The sequence below is a fragment of the Aquarana catesbeiana genome, linkage group LG01 (assembly GCF_042186555.1).
Source record: "Aquarana catesbeiana isolate 2022-GZ linkage group LG01, ASM4218655v1, whole genome shotgun sequence".
NCBI classification, from domain to species: Eukaryota; Metazoa; Chordata; class Amphibia; order Anura; family Ranidae; genus Aquarana; species Aquarana catesbeiana.
This window is the reverse complement of record NC_133324.1, coordinates 49412592-49434351: the sequence shown is the minus strand read 5'-3', so window position 1 is coordinate 49434351 and position 21760 is coordinate 49412592. Positions and strand designations below refer to the sequence as shown.

At 38.6% G+C, this 21760-nt stretch overlaps 1 protein-coding gene across 22 annotated transcripts in view; it reads left to right on the top strand.

Moving 5' to 3' along the window:
• The window catches only part of CELF4 (CUGBP Elav-like family member 4), a 1454628-nt gene that overhangs the window by 1328551 nt on the left and 104317 nt on the right, over positions 1–21760 (top strand). For 9 of the 22 annotated variants that reach the window (XR_012242761.1, XM_073618612.1, XM_073618635.1 and 6 more), the window contains 2 exons: positions 6414–6437; positions 17854–17919. Coding sequence is in view for 21 of the 22 variants with exons in the window: in XM_073618612.1 (XP_073474713.1) it covers positions 6414–6437; positions 17854–17919 (90 nt within the window). In the remaining variant the exon portion in view is untranslated. The remainder of the gene's footprint in view (positions 1–6413; positions 6438–17853; positions 17920–21760) is intronic. The other 13 variants (XM_073618595.1, XM_073618567.1, XM_073618692.1 and 10 more) reach the window with 3 other exon arrangements.

Below are 21760 nucleotides of genomic sequence, written 5' to 3'. Positions count from 1 at the left end.
AGAGAGAGGAGAGATAAAAGAGTAAGAGAGGGAGAAAGAATCAGAGAGAGAGATAGAAAGAGAGGAGAGTCAGAAATAGAGGGAGGGAAGCCGAGTGAAAGATTGGGATGGGAGAGGTAGAGAGGAAGAGAGAGGAGAGGGTCTTATAGATTGGGAGAGAAGATGAAGAGAGGATGATAGAGATGGGGAGAGAAGGAGGGGTTGGGGGGAAAGAAAGATAGAAAGGAAGAAAAGATCTCATTTACCATCTTCATCTCAGAATATTACAGATTTTAATGAGCGGATTCTCCCAAACTCACTCTTGTGCAGTAATAAATGGAGGTGATTAAGCTGGGTCTTGGCAGCTATAATAAAAAGCATTTGTACTCTGAGTTGAGTTAGTTATCAAAATAAAATATCCATCAAGTGTATCTGTGGTGCCATGTGTGGCAGAGCAGCTTTATGGAATGGGCATTTTGGAGGGAGCGCGGACCGCCCACACTGCTTTTTATATCACCTTCCTCATCCTAAAAAATTCTGAAAAACTCCTCGCCACTGCCCCGACCAACACTCCCTGGCTGAGCCTGCTGGAGAAAACTGATTGGCCGGGCTGTTATATGTATATACTGTATATCTATATCTTTATATGTATATATTTATATATATACCTATATCTATATATACATACATACATATCTATATATATATCTATCGATAGATAGATAGATAGATAGATAGATAGATAGATAGATAGATAGATAGATAGATAGATAGATAGATAGATATGTATATAAAGATATACCATATATATATATATATATATATATATATATATATATATATATATATATATATATATATATATATATATATATATATATATGATATCCAATGGTTGTCAGCGCACACAAATCAGGGATAAAAAATGGGCCTGGGTGCACAGAAAAGACTATAGTGAATATAAACCAAAAAAGAGAGCGTCACTCACGGGTCTTAAAAGGTGAACGCACGATGGCGGTTTGATTTGACATTTCGAGGAGGCACAAGCTCGTCTTCCCCAGGAAGATAGATATATATATATATATATATATATATATATATATATATAGTGTTCAAGGGCAGCAGTATTGGGTCCTTACATATAGTATAGAGGTGTTCTTGCTCTGTACAGTGATTGTGCCTCACTGCTAGACTAACAGACAGGTTTTGACTAACAATGGATTCTTTACAGTCTCTAATCACATTAAATAGCCACAGTGCTCTGAGCAGCCAGAGACCATGTGATCTTTGCTTAGGCAGCACGTGAGGAGCGATTGTCTACTGCCGCAGCTCTGTTGGGTATATTTTATGCCTGTGGCCAGCCAATTAGGGCAAATGGGGGGAGGAGTTTAGTAGAATTGAATCATGCCAGGGGCGTGGCTAGACCACATGAAGTGGTAAGTACAGGTTGAAGGGTCAGGTCAGTCCTTTTCAGAATAAAGTAGTCATGTAGCCCCCCGGGGGGGGGAGGACACGCCGCTCCCATTCACACTTGAGCGTGAGCATAGCCAGGCGATTTATGTGGAACAGGAGCAGAACTGTGCATTTTTGGCCCAGCAGACTTTTAAATGAGCGTTCCTGAAAAAACAAGTTTCTCTGGCGTTTTTTAAGGCGCTCACATTAAAGGCCAAAAATGTGCGATTCTAACTCAACAACGCTCATGTACTTTATCAAGCTGCACGCTACAGGTGGTAAGCGACACAACGCTCAGGTTGTGAACGGCCCCCCAAAAAAATAATGTGATTCTTCATCTTGAGCATTATCACATTTTGGGATCTGCATGACAAAGAGCTCAGGTGTCAATGGGGGGCTGGACAGCCAAGGACTGCCTACACAGAGCAAGAAATGTCCTCCTAGACAGACAAACAATGGCTGTTGCAATCCTAATTATTTTTATTGGGCTGAGTTTCTTTTTTTATTTCTGTGAATTAAAGTCATTTTTATACTTTTTTTCATGAAAATGTATGCAGCATTATATTACCTTCTAGAGACATAGAATAAGATTTACTGAGTCCTATAAGGAACGAGCATTGTGAGCTGCACTGCTGGATCATTGACTGTGCTGACCTCTAGTGGAGTCAGTGAGGTATTACAGCTTATGCAGCTCTAACTGACACTTTTCAGCCAGCAGTAGATAGAACCATACTGGTAACCCTATGCAAATTATTATTTTTATTTCTTTGTTTGAGATACTTATATGGTGCCAAGAATTTACGCAGTGCTGTACATATATATTTTACATTCACATTAGTCCCTGCCTGCAAGGAGCTTACAATCTAAAGTCCCTTACTCACATTCATACTTATACTAGGGCCAATTTAGACAGGAGGCGGGGAGAACATGCAAACTCCATGCAGGTAGTGTCCTGGTTGGGATTCAACCGCCAACTCTAGTGCTGCCAGGCAGAGGTGCCAACCACTATGCCACAGTGCTGTTATTATTATTAATATTATTATTATACAGGTTTCATATGTATATACTGTATATATATATATATATATATATATATATATATATATATATATATATATATATATATATATATATATATAGATCTATATCTAGATATATATAGATCTATATATATATATATATATATATATATTTATATATATTTATATATATACAGATATATCTATATCTATCCTATCTATCTATCTATCTATCTATCTATCTATCTATCTATCTATCTATCTATCTATCTATCTATCTATCTATCTATCTATCTTTTTATATGTGTATATATATATATATATATATATATATATACATATATATAAAAAGATAGATAGATAGATAGATAGATAGATAGATAGATAGATAGATAGATAGATAGATAGATAGATAGATAGATAGATCTGTATATATATAAATATATATATATATATATATATATAAAAAAAAAGATAGATAGATAGATAGATAGATAGATAGATAGATAGATAGATAGATAGATAGATAGATAGATAGATAAAGTGTACTATAGTACACCCTTGAAATTTTCCACATTTTGTTACAATTTTACAACCAAAAACGTAAATGTATTTTATTGGGATTTTATGTGATAGACCAACAGAAAGCGGCACATAATTGTGAAGTGGAAGGAAAATGATAAATGGTTTTCAAATATTTTTTTTACAAATAAATATGTGAAAAGTGTGACGTGCATTTGTATTCAGCCCCATTTACTCCGATACCCCAAAACTAAAATCTAGTGGAACCAATTGCCTTCAGAAGTCACCTAATTAGTAAATAGAGTCCAGCTGTGTGTAATTTAATCTCAGTATAAATACATCTGTTCTGTGAAGCCCTCAGAGGTTTGTTAGAGAACCTTAGTGGACAAACAGCATCATGAAGACCAAGGAACACACCAGACAGGTCAGGAATAAAATTGTGGAGAAGTTTAAAGCAGGGTTAGGTTATATAAAAAAGTATTCCAAGCTTTGAACATCTTACGGAGCACTGTCCAATCCATCACCCAATGGAAAGAGTATGGCACAACTGCAAACCTACCAAGACATGGCCGTCCACCTAAACTGACAGGCCGGGCAAGGAGAGCATTAATCAGAGAAGCAGCCAAGAGGTCCATGGTGACTCTGGAGGAGCTGCAGAGATCCACAGCTCAGGTGGGAGAATCTGTCCACAGGACAACTATTAGTCATGCTCTACACAAATCTGACCTTTATGGAAGAGTGGCAAGAAGAAAGACATTGTTGAAAGAAAGTCAAGTCCCGTTTTCACTTTGCGAGAAGCCATGTGGAGGGCACAGCAAACATGTAGAAGAAGGTGCTCTGGTCAGATGAGACCAAAATTGAACTTTTTAGCCTAAAAGCAAAACACTATGTGTGACAGAAAATGAATATTGCACATCATCCTGAACAGACCATCCCCACCAACATGGTTGTGGCAGCATTATGTTGTGGGGATGCTTTTCTTCAGCAGGGACAGGGAAGCTGGTCAGAGTTGATGGGAAGATGGATGGAGCCAAATACAGGGCAATCTTAGAAGAAAACCTGTTAGAGTCTGCAAAAGACTTGAGACTGGGGCGGAGGTTCACCTTCCAGCAGGACAACGACCCTAAACATACAGCCAGAGCTACAATGGAATGGTTTAGATCAAAGCATATTCATGTGTTAGAATAGCCCAGTCAAAGGCCAGACCTAAATTTAATTGAGAATCTGTGGGAAGACTTGAAAATTGCTGTTCACAGACGCTCTCCATCCAATCTGACAGAGCTTGAGATATTTTGCAAAGTAGAATGGGCAAAAATGTCCCTCTATAGATGTGTAAAGCTGGTAGAGACATCCCCAGAAAGACTTGCAGCTGTAATTGCAGTGAAAGGTGGTTCTACAAAGTATTGAATACAAATGCACCCCACACTTTTCACATATTTATTTGTAAAAAAAAATGAAAACCATTTATCATTTTCCTTCCACTTCACAATTATCTGCCACTTTGTGTTGGTCTATCACATAAATTCCCAATAAAATAATACATTTATGTGGTTGGTCCCTCATCATCAGGAAGCTAAATCAAAATGACGTCTGTCTCCTAGGCATGATGTCTTATAGGAGAATCCCTGCCCCTCTCCCTTTCCTGGAAATTTCTCCCATTGACTTCAAATCTTGTTTCATATCTGTTTGGCATCGGAGGGGCAGCAACTGTAGCACCATATTGGGGTAGCGTGTGTGGCCCCATCCCTTACATATCTGCACAGTGCGTAAAAAAGCCAACCCAACGAAGGACATGCATGCACAACTGGCCTAGACTACACTGCTGGGAACCTTGCTATGGATGTTGGTTTGCCAAGAACAGACCTATCAAAATGGGGACTGTCCCCGGCAAACAGGGACAAGTCTCAACAATACTATATAACTAGTTAGATTAAGAGGTTAGTATGACTGATGATAATAATATGGCCATTAATAATGATGTAGCAGCAGAGTGTTGTACCATAGTGTGCAGTATGAAGGCGCCACACACTGACAGCTCAGTGCATGTTAAACTGTGTAGAGCATTCTCAGCCTCAGCTCATCCTGAGAGCACACCCCCTGATGCGTTTTGCCCTCCCCTTGGTGCTTAATCATAGAGGGGCGAAACGCGTCAGCCAGCGTGGTCTCAGGAGGAGCTGAGTCTGAGGTTGCTCCTCCTTGCTTTTTGGATGAGCATTTGAGACCAGCACCCCTCCAAGTAGGGATCACCTGAGCAGGTCCATTGGCATTTAAAGCGGCACTCCAGGAAGATTATAACAGGTCACAGAGAGTGTTGTACCATATTAGCTATCACCAAGGACAGACGTTTGAATTTAGGATGATACCATTAATTAGCTGAGTATATGGATTGTGGTGCATCGCCTGAAGAAGAGGCCAGTGTGCCTTGAGTGCTTGCACTGCAATCTATTCAGCTAGCCAATAAATGTGTCACATTATTAGTAATAAAAGATTGGGCCAGTGGCTGCAGTTTTATATTGGTCTCTGGCAAGAAATTGCAAGCTGGATTTCCAGATAAAGGGCATTGCTGTGAGTGTTTGTTTGGCAGGGACAGACCTCTCAAAATGGGGACTGTCCCTGCCAAACCGGGACAGGTGACAACCATAATGCCAGCTAACGTATAAAGAATTTTTAATCATTTTATAAGCAGTACAGTTTATCTCTATGTACAGCACACCAAAAAAATACAACAAGCAGGATTTTATATTTTGTAAACTTGATGCATATTGATTGTTCCTTTGGTTTTAAAGAGACCCTGTCACCAGCGTAAAGAACTGCCGGTAAAAACACAGGAAAATCAAGTATTTCAAATGCTTACTTGCAGTTTTTTTTCCCTTTCCATAAATTAGTTGTATTCCCTCATAACGTACCTCTGAACTTGCTAGGGATTTGACACTATAGAAAGAGTCAATAACCTAGCACAGCCCCTCCCTTCTTGCATGTCATAGACCTCTCCCCTTCTGGGAGTGTCTAATTACTATCTGGGCTGGCCCAGCTCCACTGCCCCTCACCCCCCTATAAAACCTGTAGCAGAAGGGGGAGTGAAGAGAAATGCAATAGAGTGTCACTTGAGTCTACTGGGGCTGCTGATATCACATCCAAGATGGCGCCACCCACCAGCAGCCTCAGGGATGTCTAAGGAGGAGGATTTGAATGGAAAATAACATTGGCCAGATATTGCATCCCGAAGAAGTCAAATGCTTCCCCATACCTGAAACTTTCCGGTATTTTCCTAGAGCTCTGATAGAGCAACATAGCAGCAAAGGTGAGTATAAATAGGTTGGGGGTCAGCTTTCATTAGACTCTGTATTTTTTTTCAAATTCATGGCAAAGTGACCGACTCTTTTTAAAATCATCTTTTTAATATATTTTATTTTTTATGTTTTTTTTTTGTTTTTTTTTCAGAAATACCCCTGCAATGGATAAAATGTACGTATAAAAGAGATAGGGGGAGCTATTATTTATTTATTATAGCAATTGCAGGCTTGCCACTAAGTGTCAGCTATGGATATTTCTTGGTGTTTTGGCACAGGTGCTCCTCTGCAAAAATGTATGTTAAAAAGCCCCCCATACTAAGGTTTCCCCTTTTACAATTAGTGCCGGTCGCAATTCTATGATGTAATTCAGGCCAGTTGGAAATGTTTCCTTTCATGATAGTCTAAAGGGAAGCTTTCGGGATAGACATATAGAATACCATGTTTTTGACCCACCAGAAGTGAAGGAAGGGTCAGGATGACAGCCCTGGTGCCCTATACAATAAGGCAGCAGTGATATCTCCTAAATTACTATCCGGATACACTTTAGCATAAGTGCCAACTGCCCCAGATTTGCCAGGGACAGTCTCTCATCTTAGTTATCTGTCCTACCAATGCTATGTCCCAGGATCACAACATCAACCTTATTTCACAGTAGCTCAAAAAAAGCATTAATTATGGGGATTGGGTGGCAGTGCCCACATATTTAGATTGGGCAGAACCAATCAGGAAAGTGGGAGCAATGAGAAGTCTACACATATGTAGCGGTAGTGCATTGCATAACCAACATTATACACTACAATAACATGAGAGAATGACAAGCAGCTTAGACCAGTAGCTTAGAGCCCACCTTCTTTATCTAAATAAGATGCCTTCTTCATAAACCAAGGTACATACTCAATAGATAGGCCATCACCATAGACAGTGATAGTCACGCTTACCCCTAACCCTGGTGGTCGGGCACTATAGCTAGCTTTAGTGTTTGTCACCTAAAGCAGCCCCCTTTTCCATAAGGCAAGGAGGCCTACTGGTACTCGGTTGCCCCGAGGTCTTGTACACAATGCTACAGTGCCTGGCCACCATGCCGGGGCAGGCGTGAACAGAGCAAAGCAAACAGGCACATGCGGTTTGCAGACAGGCAGAGTGATTCAATGACAGTCCAGGTACAAGGCAGGCAAGGTTCAGATTAGTCAGGGTCGATCCATAGTCAAAAAGGCAGGCAGAGTTCAGAGAGTTCCAATCTGAGGTCATAAAATGGAAATCCAAACCACAGAGCAGGGCAGACAAGCAGGAAGCTTGGAGCACGTGTTACAGATGCTATCACAAGAATGAGACTGCAGGCTTGGATGGCTTAAATCAGGTTTAGTCTCCACCCTGAGACTGGCTACATCAATCACCTTGCCGGTGAACAGACAGACAGGGAGAATACATCACAGCCAAAATCAGGATGCTGGAATGAGACCAGCAGCTATCAAGGAGCAGGAGCACTTACACCCTCCTGACATGACCCCCCCTCCCCCTTTGAGGAGGGGCCCCCAGACTCTAAGCGGCAGACTGGACATTGGGCACCGAACCATGAGAGATAAGTTGGACATCAGACACCGGACCGTCAGACTGGGCATCAGGCACAGAGCAATCAAGCTGGGCAATGGTCAGGGGATCCGTGAGGTCAGGTTGGTTAGCATGTAGAAAGTCTATGGAGATAAAACTGGCCAGTAGACTGAGAACCAGTAACATTAGACTGGATAGCAGGTTGCAGAGACAGACTGGACTGTATTGGCAGGTGTAGAAACAGACTGGACCACATTGGCAGGTGTAGAGGCAGCAGAACTTGAGAACAAGTTAGCCTGGATGTGCATCCAAGGACGTTTAGGGACAGACAAAGCTAGGGGTAATCCAGAGGGCTTGACTTTTAGGGACACAAGAGACCAAAAAAAACGTTTCAGATCCAACCACAGGTCAATGGTATATTTACAAGTTTGTTCCATGAGCAGGCGCGTATAGCCCAAGAACACAGGTTTATTCCGTGGAGAAGAGTATGTGGCTATCACCAGCATCAGAAAGGGGGAACAATCTCATTTGGCCAAAAAAGCACAACATAGCTGATGGACTGCTCCCTGCATCTCTGCTGGTGCCAGTTACTAGGGATTAAATTGTCCAAATGGTCTAAAGAATTTAGCCAGTTTTATAATTGTTTTTTGATCCTACAAAAGTCTCCAGCACAGTGTCTCTTGGCTTGATGACAGGTCTATATAAAGGTATCAGATTAGCTGATGATTCACAATATGTTAATCAATACATTTCCTTATGTATAAAGCTCCAATATTGCCAATATTAACTAGGACAGCCATCCTTCAATGTTTCCATGGGTTCCCCTGTTCACATTAAAGCTGGCTTCCATAACATTTGCTAAACTTGATATGCCCTGAAAAAAACAACTTAACTAGTTACTCTGAGTTGGCTAATTAAGTGACTTTCTATAGATCTGTGAAAGGAATAGTGCCCCATCATTGGTGTCTGTGGGAGGAATGGTGCCCTATCACTGATGTTAGTGGGAGGAATGGTGCCCTATTTCTGGTTTCTGTGGGAGTTATGGTGCCCTATCCTTGGTGTCTGTGGGAGGGATGGTGCCCTATCTTTGATGTCAGTGGGAAGAATGGTGCCCCGTTGCTGGTTTCTGTGGGAGGAATGGTGCTCTATCGTTACTGTCTGTGGGAGGGATGGTGCCCCATCATTGGTGTCTGTGGGAGGAATGGTGCCCCATCATTGGTGTCTGTGGGAGGAATGGAGCCCCATCATTGGTGTCATTGATTGGCATGGTGCCCCAAGGGCTGGATAAAGGCAAGCAAAGGGCCACAGGCCATGGTTTGGAGACATCTGCTACAGCGGATCATCTTAAATTCACTGAAAGTTCTTTGAAGATTTGCAGAAGATTCACGTAGGCCAACCACATCATTCATCAGGCAGAGGAACACCAACAGATGTTACTGTCAGATATTATCAACTATGGATGTTAGGCAGGCAGAATGGCGAGACAATTTGACAGCACTGCTTCGTCAGGTAATGACTGTCAAGGGGCAATGCTCACTGACCAATGTGTGTTCTTTGTGCAAGCTGACATAGTTGAGTGCTGGGGAACCTTTGTGTTTTGTATACTGTATATTTTACATCCCCTCCCATCGCCCATCTTCCTTTACCAAGCTCTTCCCATTTTATCCACCTCTTCTTTTAACTTGGTCCATTTTCCTGCCTAGGGCTGAGTGCTGAAGATTTAGTTTTTTTCCTCATACAGCTCTCCGCTCTGACAATTAGATAGATGGAGCCCAATGAGTCCTTGAAAAAAGTTTGAGTTTCCCCGATGATACAAAAAAAAAAACAGGCGTGTCATACGATGGTTCGATAAAGACAAACCAAGGCCATTAGATGTGAAGGTGACCATCACGAAACAACAGTTTATATGGATATGGCGTGTCCTCTCATTGAGATGACTAGCGGAAGAGCTTTTGGCTTTGCATGCCATTAAATGGCGGCATTAAATCTCGGACCTCTCACCACTTCCACGTTGATCAGCATATCCTTTTGGTTATTGTTGTGTGTGAATGCCTAATTAATTACAACAGTAAACGCCGGGCTGTTTTAATCACGCCATCAGCTCTTCTAATCAATCTTAATAATACGGACCGCGCGCTATGGCACCCATGAATTTTAATCTACATAAATTTTGTAAGGCTCGTCACAAGCTTGTTGCATGAAATGATATGATGGCGGATTTAGATTAAGTCCTTTGAGGAAGACTTAAATTGGATTGAAGAAGCTAAGCTGTGTCTCACTTTGCCATTTTTATTGCCGACACGATGACCTTGCCAAGGCTCTGAGCTCTGAAAGTCACATATAACAATGCAGATGGCTTCAGCCCCATGTACACATTTATTTGACCTATAAACAGAGACATTGTATAAAAAAATTCCATGTAAATCCGTCCGTACATGTTCGTTCCTAGAAACATCTCTCGTCCTGGCGAAAAATATAGAGCTTGTTAAAGTGAATGTCACAAAGGAATATATTACGTCTGGCAGAATCGGGGGCTAGGTTGACCTACATCTCGTCCTTGAAGCCGGCCTGAGTCGGTCAGGGACTCCTCTGCGCTCTCTTGTTTTTTTTTTTTTTTTCTCCTCTTGCTCGATCGATGCTCTTTAGCACCGGTGTTCTGCGTTCCTTGGAGAAATTAGGGAAATTTGTATTATTCAGTGTATGTAAATTAGAACCTCTACTCCACTGGCTATTAAGTCTCAGTTACTAATGCTTGGCATTTGTCCTGTTAAGTGCAAGTTGGTTACTCTTTGGCCAACACAGCCAGCTTGAGGTTAAAGCCCAGCAGAACGTTCTGCTGAAATCAGTTCAATACATTCCAGGCGCATCATAACCAAAGGTCTGCCAAGTCTTATGCCCCGTACACACGATCGGACTTTCCGACAACAAAACCGTGGATTTCTGTTCGAAGGATGTTGGCTCCAACTTGTCTTGCATACACACGGTCACACAAATATTGGCCAACAACAATTAGGAACGTAGTGACGTACGAGACGTACGTGGTATCTCCATTACGAACGCTCGTTATATCTCCGGCTCGTACTTGATTCCGAGCATGCGTGGACTCTTGTCCGATGGACTTGTGTACACGCAATTGGAAGGTCCGACAACAAAAATTTGTTGGCAGGAGAATTTGAGAACCTGCTAGCCAACATTTGTTGGTGGAAGGTCCGACAACAAATGTTCGATGGAGCGTACACACGGTCTGACTCTCCGCCAACAAGCTCACATCCAACATTTGTTGTCGGAAAATCCGATCGTGTGTACGGGGCATCGGGGCTCTTTCGCACAGGTGGTAATGCTTACCGCCCCCTGAAAAGTGATCTGTGGACTGCCTCCTGCAGTGTGTCTTTAGTAGGGATGGGTTTGGCTTCGGGTTTGGGGTTGAACCTGGAAGGCAGCTGTCAGGGAGCTGCAATCGCCCCACAACTTCACATACACAAAAGGAACGAGGATGCTTGTGACATCACTGACCTAATATGACCAAATGGCCATCCAGGGTCACCATCTACTCCCTATTTGATGGCTCAGAGGTGACTCAGTCATGCCCGTCACAGATCAGCTCCCGCTGTAGACTTTAACCTTATAAAGGAAACAGCAGAGGGCGCTAACGAACTGCAGAATATAGGAAAAGACTTACATTTCCAGGAGGGTGTCCATGGACGTTTTCCCGTAATTGCACCACCTGCGCGCCCCCTGCGATGCCCCCCTTAGGACACAGCTGATCCCGCAGTGCCACTGTACAAATGACACTGGCAGGGAAGGGGTTACCATCAGGGGCGATCAAAGGGTTAAATCTGTCCTTTATAACCATGGGGGGGGGGGGGGGGTGCTTTGACTAAAGGAAAACAGAGATCCGTGTTTCTGCTTACAAACGCAAGATCTCCATTTTCCCCCTCTGGCAGAACGGTGGTCTGCCTTGTTTACATAGGCAGAGCGCCGTCCTGCCTCTCCTCAGAAGGATCGGTGGTTCCCGGCGGACACCGCATCCGCTGGACCTGCTGATTGGCTCCTGCTGTGTCCAATCACAGCGGGAGCGGGTCGCCAGTGTGCGCCCCAGACCCCATGTGCGAAATCACGTACGGGTACGTGATTTTGCGCAGGAGGGCCCACCTGCCACAGTATATCTGCGGTGGGGCGGTCCATAAGTGGTTAAACAAAAACTACAAAAAAAAAATCAACCTTGGAACACGGCGTCATTTATTTCTCTACTTCACGTTAAATAATATTTCAGCTCCTCTCGGCGCAGATGACACGTGTAGTCGATGATCCAATAACTTTTCAATTACTTGACGTCTGCTTATCGTTCTGCATTGAAGACCCGACCGCGGCGGTCTATATATAGATATTCAATTTCAACCAATTTCCATATATCATTCCAGCCATAAGTGTTTATTTGTTATTAAACCAAGCCTGTATATTAAATCACCATTGTTTTTTCCCCCTCGCGCCTAATGGCATTAGGGGCCGCATGAAGAATTGCGTCAATATGTTACAATTGCCTTTGCCCTTTTTCCGGGTAAATATTATGGTGATTCTTTCATGGCCGTGCCATGTAAAAAAAAAAAGTCATTTGTGCCGGTGGGGATGTTTCGTCTTGGTCGGCCATAACGTGGGATCCAGTTATGAAAAATTGCTGAATTATTACCTACGGATGCATAAAATTACATATAAATATGAATTATGTATTTGTATAAGAAGGCTTTACTAGGCTATGCACTGATTGAGGTTGAGGGCTTCTTATTTTTTTATTACAGGTATTTATAGAGCACCTGTTTGGCCCCATTTTCGTATATTTTCTGTGTCTTATATTGAACTTCAGTAGGTTATCATTTTTCTGTAGTAGGCTGCCATCTAGTGGTGGTTTCTGGTCACTACAACTTGTTTACTATTGTAATTTTGGTTTATTCCTCTGTATTCCCCTCCTGTTTATTGCTAGTTCAGTCCAAACTAGACCCGCCCCTTTTCTTGCATGTTCACTCTGTTTAGTCTTTTTAAGTAGTTCACAGAGATGGGGCTCATGAAAGTCATTGGGGTTGATTTTCTGAAGGCAAATAGACCGTGCACTCGGCAAGTGCAGTGGCTCCAGAGCTTAGTAAATGAGGTAAAAGCATCACTTTGGAAAGAATACCCAATCACATGCAAGGAAAAAAAAATAAAATAAAAAATTTCATTGCACACGATTAGATGATGGAAGTCAGCAGAGCTTCCCCTCATTTACTAAGCTCTGCAGCAACTGCACTTGCAAAGTGCGCAGCCTATTTGCCTTAAAGTGGTTAGGAAGACTCAATTCATTTCCGAATTATAATGGTAATGAATTTAAACAAATCCGAAATAATGAAACAAAATTTTGTCCAAAATTTGAATCGAATTTGACATGACTCGAAAAAAAAGAATAGAATAAAATACAATAGAAAATAAAGGAATAGAATAGAAAATAATAGAATGGCAAAGAATAGAATAGAATAGTAAATAAAGGAATAGAATATAAAATAATAGAATGGCATAGAATAGAATAGAATAAAATAGAATAGAAAATAAAATAACAGAACAGAATAGAAAAGAATAGAAAATAAAATAATAGACTAAAATAGAATAGAAACTAAAAGGGAACAGAATAGAATATAAAAAATACACTATATTATAAAATAAAATAATAGAATAAAATAGTATGAAAAATAAGGAAATATAATGGAAAAGAATACAATATATAAAAAAAATAGAGTATAACAGAATATAAAATAAGGGAATAGAAAAGAAAATAATAGAATAGAATAGAATAACAAAAAACAATAGAATAGATTCTAATAGAAAGAATATGTAAGTCTTGTGAAATTCAGATTTCAAATAGAATGAATTTAAATTTAAATAGAATAGAAAAGAAGAGAAAATAAAAGAATAAAATAGAATAGACAAAATAGAATAGAATAAAATATAATAGAATAAATATACTGTATGCATGAAGGTAAAAAACCTTCTGTGTTTAGCAGCACCCCCAGCCCTCCTAAAACTTACCCGGTCCCCATCCTAATCCAGCGATGTACACGAGAGCCTCCTGGATCTCTCCCTCCTCATTGGCTGAGACATTGGCTCGTTCTACTGTCAATCACAGCCAGTGAGCCAATGAGGAGAGAGTGGGGGAGGGGTGGGGCAGGGCTCAGCCACAGCTCTATGAGTGAACTGACATGCAAAGCAGCGGCTCTGGAGCCCCTATAGCAAGCCGCTTGCGGTGAGAGCACTTGGCAGGAGGGAGGGGCCAGGAGAGGTGGTGAGGGACCCGAGAAGAGGAGGATCTGGGCTGCTCTGTGCAAAACCACTGCACAGGGCAGGTAAGTATAACATGTTTCTTATTAAACAAAAAAAACAAGCCTTTAATATCCATTTCAGTAAATCAACCCCATTGTCTTCTTATACCTTAAACATTCTCTGTATTGTAATCAGCTGAAAGTAAAATTGTGTTGGATTCAAATTCTGTGTCTTATTAAAGAGTTAAGCTGCCTGTGGATGGTGCCAAGTCAGCAGGAGACAATCCCCCTCCATCTAAAACTAAAAAAAAAGTTTTGCTTTTAGTTATACTTTACTTAAGCTTATATATACTTAAACTTTGAGAATGAACTGCTCCAGTATTGATAAATTCCCCCTAATGTTTCCAATAAAATGACCGCTAGACAAGTGCAAATCGCAAAAAAAAAAAAAAAAAATTGTTTTGTTTCCTTTCGTTAAATTACTTTGTTCTGTTAAATTTGTTTTCGGAATTCATTTTGTTTGTTAGGTTTCAAATTTAATTCAAATTTTTTGAATTGGGTTAAATTGAATTGAATACGACCAAATTCGGAAAATTTGAATCAAATTCAAATTTATTCTATTCGAATTTCGGAAGAGAGTTACAGTATATTTATTCGATTTTATTTTATTATTTTATTTTCCATTCCATTATTTTCTATTCTGTTCCCTTAGTTTCTATTCTATTTTATTCTATTATATTCATTTATTCTATTCTGTTTAACTCTTATTCTTTTATTTTATATTCTATTCTTTTATTTTATATTATATTCTGTTTTACTTTATTCTTCTCTATTCTATTCTGTTCTTTTGTTTTATTGTATTTTATATTCTATTCTATTTTCTATTTGATTATTTTATTTTCTATTCTATTCTTTTCTATTCTAATCTATTCTATTCAAATGTGAATTTATTCTATTCAAAATTAGAATTTCGCATGATGGTTATATTCTTTCTATTGGATTCTTCTTCTTTTCTATTCTATTCTTTACTATTCGATTCCATTATTTTATATTCTGTTTTATTCTATTATTTTATTTTCTATTCTATTCTTTTCTATTATATTCCCTTATTTTATATACTATTTCATTCTATTATTTTATTTTATATTCTAGTCTACTATTTTCTATTCTATGCTTTTCTATTCTGTTCCCTTGGTTTCTATTCTATTTTATTCTAATATGTCCTATTCTATTATTTTATTTTATATTCTATTCTGTTTAACTCTATTCCTTTATGTTCTATTCTATTCAATTCTTTTTATTTTATATTTTATATATTATTTTATATTATATTCTGTTTTACTTTATTCTTCTCTATTCTATTCTGTTCTTTTGTTTTATTTTATATTCTATTCTATTTTCTATTTTATTATTTTATTTTATATTCTATTCTTTTCTAATCTAATCTATTCTATTCAAATGTGAATTTATTCTATTCAAAATTAGAATTTCGCATGACGGTTATATTCTTTCTATTGGATTCTTCTTCTTTTCTATTCTATTCTTTACTATTCGATTCCCTTATTTTATATTCTGTTTTATTCTATTATTTTATTTTCTATTCTGTTCCCTTAGTTTCTATTCTATTTTATTCTATTATATTCATTTATTCTATTCTGTTTAACTCTTATTCTTTTATTTTATATTCTATTCTATTATTTTTATTTTATTTTATATTATATTCTGTTTTACTTTATTCTTCTCTATTCTATTCTGTTCTTTTGTTTTATTTTATTTTCTATTCTATTTTCTATTTTATTATTTTATTTTCTATTCTATTCTTTACTATTCTAATCTATTCTATTCAAATGTGAATTTATTCTATTCAAAATTAGAATTTCGCATGACGGTTATATTCTTTCTATTGGATTCTTCTTCTTTTCTATTCTATTCTTTACTATTTGATTCCCTTATTTTATATTCTGTTTTATTCTATTATTTTATTTTCTATTCTATTATATTCTTTTCTATTATATTCCCTTATTTTATATACTATTTTATTCTATTATTTTATTTTATATTCTAGTCTACTATTTTCTATTCTATGCTTTTCTATTCTGTTCCCTTGGTTTCTATTCTATTTTATTATAATATGTCCTATTCTATTATTTTATTTTATATTCTATTCTGTTTAACTCTATTCTTTTATGTTCTATTCTATTCTATTCTTTTTATTTTATATTTTATATATTATTTTATATTATATTCTGTTTTACTTTATTCTTCTCTATTCTATTCTGTTCTTTTTTTTATTTTATTTTATATTCTATTCTATTTTCTATTTTATTATTTTATTTTCTATTCTATTCTTTTCTATTCTAATCTATTCTATTCAAATGTGAATTTATTCTATTCAAAATTAGAATTTCGCATGACGGTTATATTCTTTCTATTGGATTCTTCTTCTTTTCTATTCTATTCTTTACTATTCGATTCCCTTATTTTATATTCTGTTTTATTCTATTATTTTATTTTATATTCTATTCTATTCTTTTCTATTATATTCCCTTATTTTATATACTACTTTATTCTATTATTTTATTTTATATTCTAGTCTACTATTTTCTATTCTATGCTTTTCTATTCTGTTCCCTTAGTTTCTATTCTATTTTATTCTAATATGTTCTATTCTATTATTTTATTTTATATTCTATTCTGTTTAACTCTATTCTTTTTTTTTTTCTATTCTAATCTATTTTGTTCTTTTTATTTTACATTCTATTCTGTTTTACTCTATTCTTTTCTATTCTATTCTGTTCTTTTATTTTATTTTATATTCTATTCCGTTTTCTATTTTATTATTTTATTTTATATTCTATTCTTTTCTATTCTATTCAAATGTAAATTTATTCTATTCAAAATTTGAATTTCGCACAATGGTTATATTCTATAAGGTTCTTTTCTATTCTACTCTTTACTATTCTATTCCCTTATTTTCTATTCTGTTTTATTCTATTTGTTTTTTTTCTATTCCATTCTAGTCTTTTCTATTATATTCCCTTATTTTTCACACTATTTTATTCTATAATTTTATTGTCTATTTTAGTCTACTATTTTCTATTCTATGCTTTTCTATTCTATTTTATTCTAATATGTTCTATTCTATTATTTTATTTTATATTCTATTTTGTTTAACGCTATTCTTTTTTTTTCTATTCTAATCTATTCTGTTCTTTTTATTTTATATTCTATTCTGTTTTACTCTATTCTTTTCTGTTCTTTTATCTTGTCTCTATTCTTTTCCTTTATTTTATATTCTATTTTATTCTATTCTTGTTTTTGAATTCGAGTCGAATATGATTCAAATTTGCTGAAAATTTTGGATGAAATTTCGTTTCGTTATTTCAGATTTGTTTCAATTCATTACTGTTGTAATTCAGAAATTCGAATACATCCGAATAACAAAAAAATTTGTGCAAATTTTGATTTGGAAATAAGGGAACCGCACATGTCTAATGACCGCATATTACATAAAAGTAGCACAATATCCGCTAAGAAAGTGGCTTGTTCTACCACATGGGAGTCATCTTGAGCTTCTTAGTTTGCAAGAGATTAAAATATCTAAGATTTTGGGTTGGGAGGCCGAGCGCGGGGCTCACTGATCTCTATGTAACTGTCACTCCTCTTGGCTTGATTGTTTGGGATGTGCCGTATTGTGCTGAGCAGTCACACTCACCCATCCGATCACTAATACTTTGTTACTCTTTGTTTCCACAGCGCAGAGCCCCACCGCAGCAGACCCCCTGCAGCAAGCCTACGCCGGAGTGCAGCAGTACGCAGGTCGTTAGTATTAACACTTTCTCCTAATAATTATAGATACTCCGTCTGTCTATAAGGGAACCTGGCCAGGGGAGCAATAAGGGATCCACCTTTGTGTAAAATTAATTCACCAAACCATTCAGTGAATATTACCTATTAGGCCAAACAACTATATTCTATACTGTTTAAATCATTGATTTAAAATGAACAAAAAATAAATAAATAAATACCAGATTTGACCACTAGATGGAGTGCAGTATCATAGGAATTTCCCTGTAATACTTAGCTCCATCTAGAGGCCAAATGCTGTATTTACTGTTTTAAATCAATCATTTACATTTTAACAGCATGGGATATAGCTTTTTTGCATTTTTTTTTGCCTCATTCACACGGAACAAAAATGACTTGCACTTTCACTGAGCGAATGGCCATGAAAATTCATTATAAATACACCCCACATCGCCTCATAATTATCCATTTTTTCTTCCTGCCCTGTTTCTTTCTTCTTGGCCTGTTTTTAAAAAGTAAGTCTTCCCAGAATTAAACTTTTACCAATTGCCGATCTGCCAACAGTACTGGTTTAGAAGTGCGCACCCCCCGCCCCCCCCCGCTGATCTGTACTATGATTGGACACAGCATGAGTTTGTCAGCAGGTTACAGCCAATGATTTTGGCTGTATACCTGCCGATCAACTGTGACCAATCACAGCACAGATTTCTCCCTGCTATCAGTTACCTATCAGATCCACCAACAGTACTGGTTTAGAAGGGCGTTCACCAATCCCCCCCCCCCCCCCCGCTGATCTGTGCTATGATTGGACACAGCATGAGTCTGTCAGCAGGTTACAGCCAATGATTTTGGCTGTATACCTGCCGATCAGCTTTGACCAATCACAGCACAGATTTCTCCTTTGCTATCAATTACCTATCAGATCCGCCAACAGTACTGGTTTAGAAGGGCGTGCACCCCCCCTGCTAATCTGTGCTATGATTGGACACAGCATGAGTTTGTCAGCAGGTTACAGCCAATGATTTTGGCTGTATAGCTGCCGATCAGCTGTTACCGTTCAGAATGAGGGGAGACCCAGCCAGACCTGTGAGTAAAAAAAAAAGCAGCACACAAACACTTGCATACACTTGTTAGGCACACAGTTAACCCCACAATTGCCCTCCATTGTCATTAGTACAGTGTACAGTATTATCACTATCCCTGATCACTGTATTAGTATCACTAGCGACGTCAATGTCAGTTAGTGGCTCCCCCAGCCAGTGTCAGTTAGTGCCAGATTGTCCGCAGTCACACCATAAGTTGCTGATCACCTCCAATAACTTTTATAGTGTCTGTATGGATCAGTATCTTGATCACGATCAGAACTGTAATAGTGTCCCCAATAGTATAGTGTCCCCAAAAACGCAGTGTTAGATATGTTTGTTTTTTTTTGTTTTTTTACCAAAGCCATGTAGCAGAAAAAAATTTTTCCCTAAATTGATGAGAACAGAAAATTCTGAAAAGAGAAAATAAAAAATATTGGGGTTTTTTTTGTCAACATTTTTGGTCTTTTTTTTGTTTATATAATAAAAAAAAGAAAAACGCAGCGGTGATCAAAAGCCACCAAAAAAAAGCCTTATTTGTGTGAAAAAAAATGATATAAATTACATTTGGGTTGCATGACCAATTGCGCATTTGGGTTGCGATTACCCGTTAAAGTAGCGCAGTGCTGAATAGCAGAAATTGCCATGGTCATGAAGGGGGTAAAACCTTCTGGAGGTCAAGGCTCCTCCCCCCCCCCCACCTTCAGTTTTGGTAACAGTGATGATATAGAGGAACTATCCACAGAAAATGAAGGCTGAATTTAAACTTAACAATAAATATTGGCGACCTCCTTCTGAAAATTCTAGTTGTGTGTTGTGTTGAATCTCAGAACTTAAAGCCCAGCTCCAGCCATACGGGTCATGTGATCTGCTAATAAGAAAAAAGGAACGTCGGACTTTATAGGTACCAGAAAAGGAATACAAAAATAGCATTAGAAAATAATTAATTTATTAAACATAAATATAAAAAAAAAAATGGCAATACAACATTAAAAGCAAATAGTATTGGCTTTCAATTGAATAAACCACACATGGTGTGTGTAATGGTCCCTAATTGTTGCTTGAATATGGCAGGTCGACGTTTCGCTTTCGCTTCCTCAGGACCTATATGCCTGACAACAAGCAAGGGAATTCTGTATGAAGAAAGGGGAGACGATCATATTTCAGATATAGACAGTGGGCATGAATACACATATCAAGAGTGAGATGTCTGCTAAGCAAACATACATAAATGATGCATAGAGGAAGCCACTCACATAGAAGTAGCTATAGGGTCATGTTATCTCTAATTAAATGGTGAAAGTGTATTTCTATTCCAGAGGTTTTTGTTTTTTAGCTTTGGATAGAGCCAGGAAGATTTAGAACCCGCATGTGTCCCCATTGGGGAGATTTGTCTCCCCTTTTGCTCCATCAGATGCTTAGTGCAGGGATGGTGGGAACCCCTCATAATGGGCACAGCAGGTGTACCAACCTGAGAACTCAGCACAGGGATGGTGGGAACTCCTCATAATGGGCACAGCAGGTGTACAGACCTAGGAACTCAGCACAAGGATGGTGGGAACCCCTCATAATGGGCACAGTAGGTGTACAGACCTAGGAACTCAGCACAAGGATGGTGGGAACCCCTCATAATGAGCACAGCAGGTGTACAGACCTAGGAACTCAGCACAAGGATGGTGGGAACCCCTCATAATGGGCACAGCAGGTGTACAGACCTGAGAACTCAGCACAGGGATGGTGGGAACCCCTCATAATGGGCACAGCAGGTGTACAGACCTGGGAACTCAGCACAGGGATGGTGAGAACCCCTCATAATGGGCATAGCAGGTGTATAGACCCGAGAACTCAGCAGAGGGATGGTGAGAACCCCTCATAATAGGCACAGCAGGTGTACCAACCTGAGAACTCAGCACAGGGATGGTGGGAACCCCTCAAAATGGGGCACAGCAGGTGTACAGACCTGGGAACTCAGCTCAGGGATGGTGGGAACCTCTCATAAGGGGCAAAGTAGTTCTATAGACCCTGGAATGTAGTGCAGGGAGGATGAACCCCAATCCACAGCATAGCACCATCACCTCAATATATTAACACAACACATCCGACTGTCAGTACTGTATTCTAAGCATATTACGGCTGGTGTAATTGGCTGTAACCTGAAGTTTCCAGCCTCAGCTGAAGAGCAGCTTTTCCCGCGAGGTTTCTGATGGTCTTGGCCTCCTATTGTGTGACGCGGTTATAGATGATCTCCTGGCAGCCCGCTGACCCCAGTGTACCCAGCTCTCTAATCTCCCTGCTGACCTTTGCCTGCCAAAATGGCTTTCAATGAACCACGCAATCAAAAATCAATAGCTGTACCATGGCGGTTGCAAACGCTGAACATACACCTATTTACCGTTTCTATCGTAATCATCATCCGCCATGAGATCTCTGTTATAGCCTCAGGGAGAATAGAAGGCCTGAGCAAATGGAAACTTTGTGTTAAAAAAAAAAACATTGCAAGAAAGTGAATAAATCATACGTAAGGGGGACTTATGCATTAATGTGACTGCAGATTTCAGCTTATTGCGTAAAAATTACAAAGTTACAATGTACAGTCTGATCACTGAGGTAAGGAAGACTAAGGAAATGCTTCCTGCTGCCTGTCTTGACCCTTGTTACGTTCTATCTACAATTAACAATCTTTAACCTGAACCCTCAACACTTATTTACCACAAAATCATAACCTTAAAATCCCAAACTTTTATGTATTTTTAGACAGAATAGGGAAGGGGTAG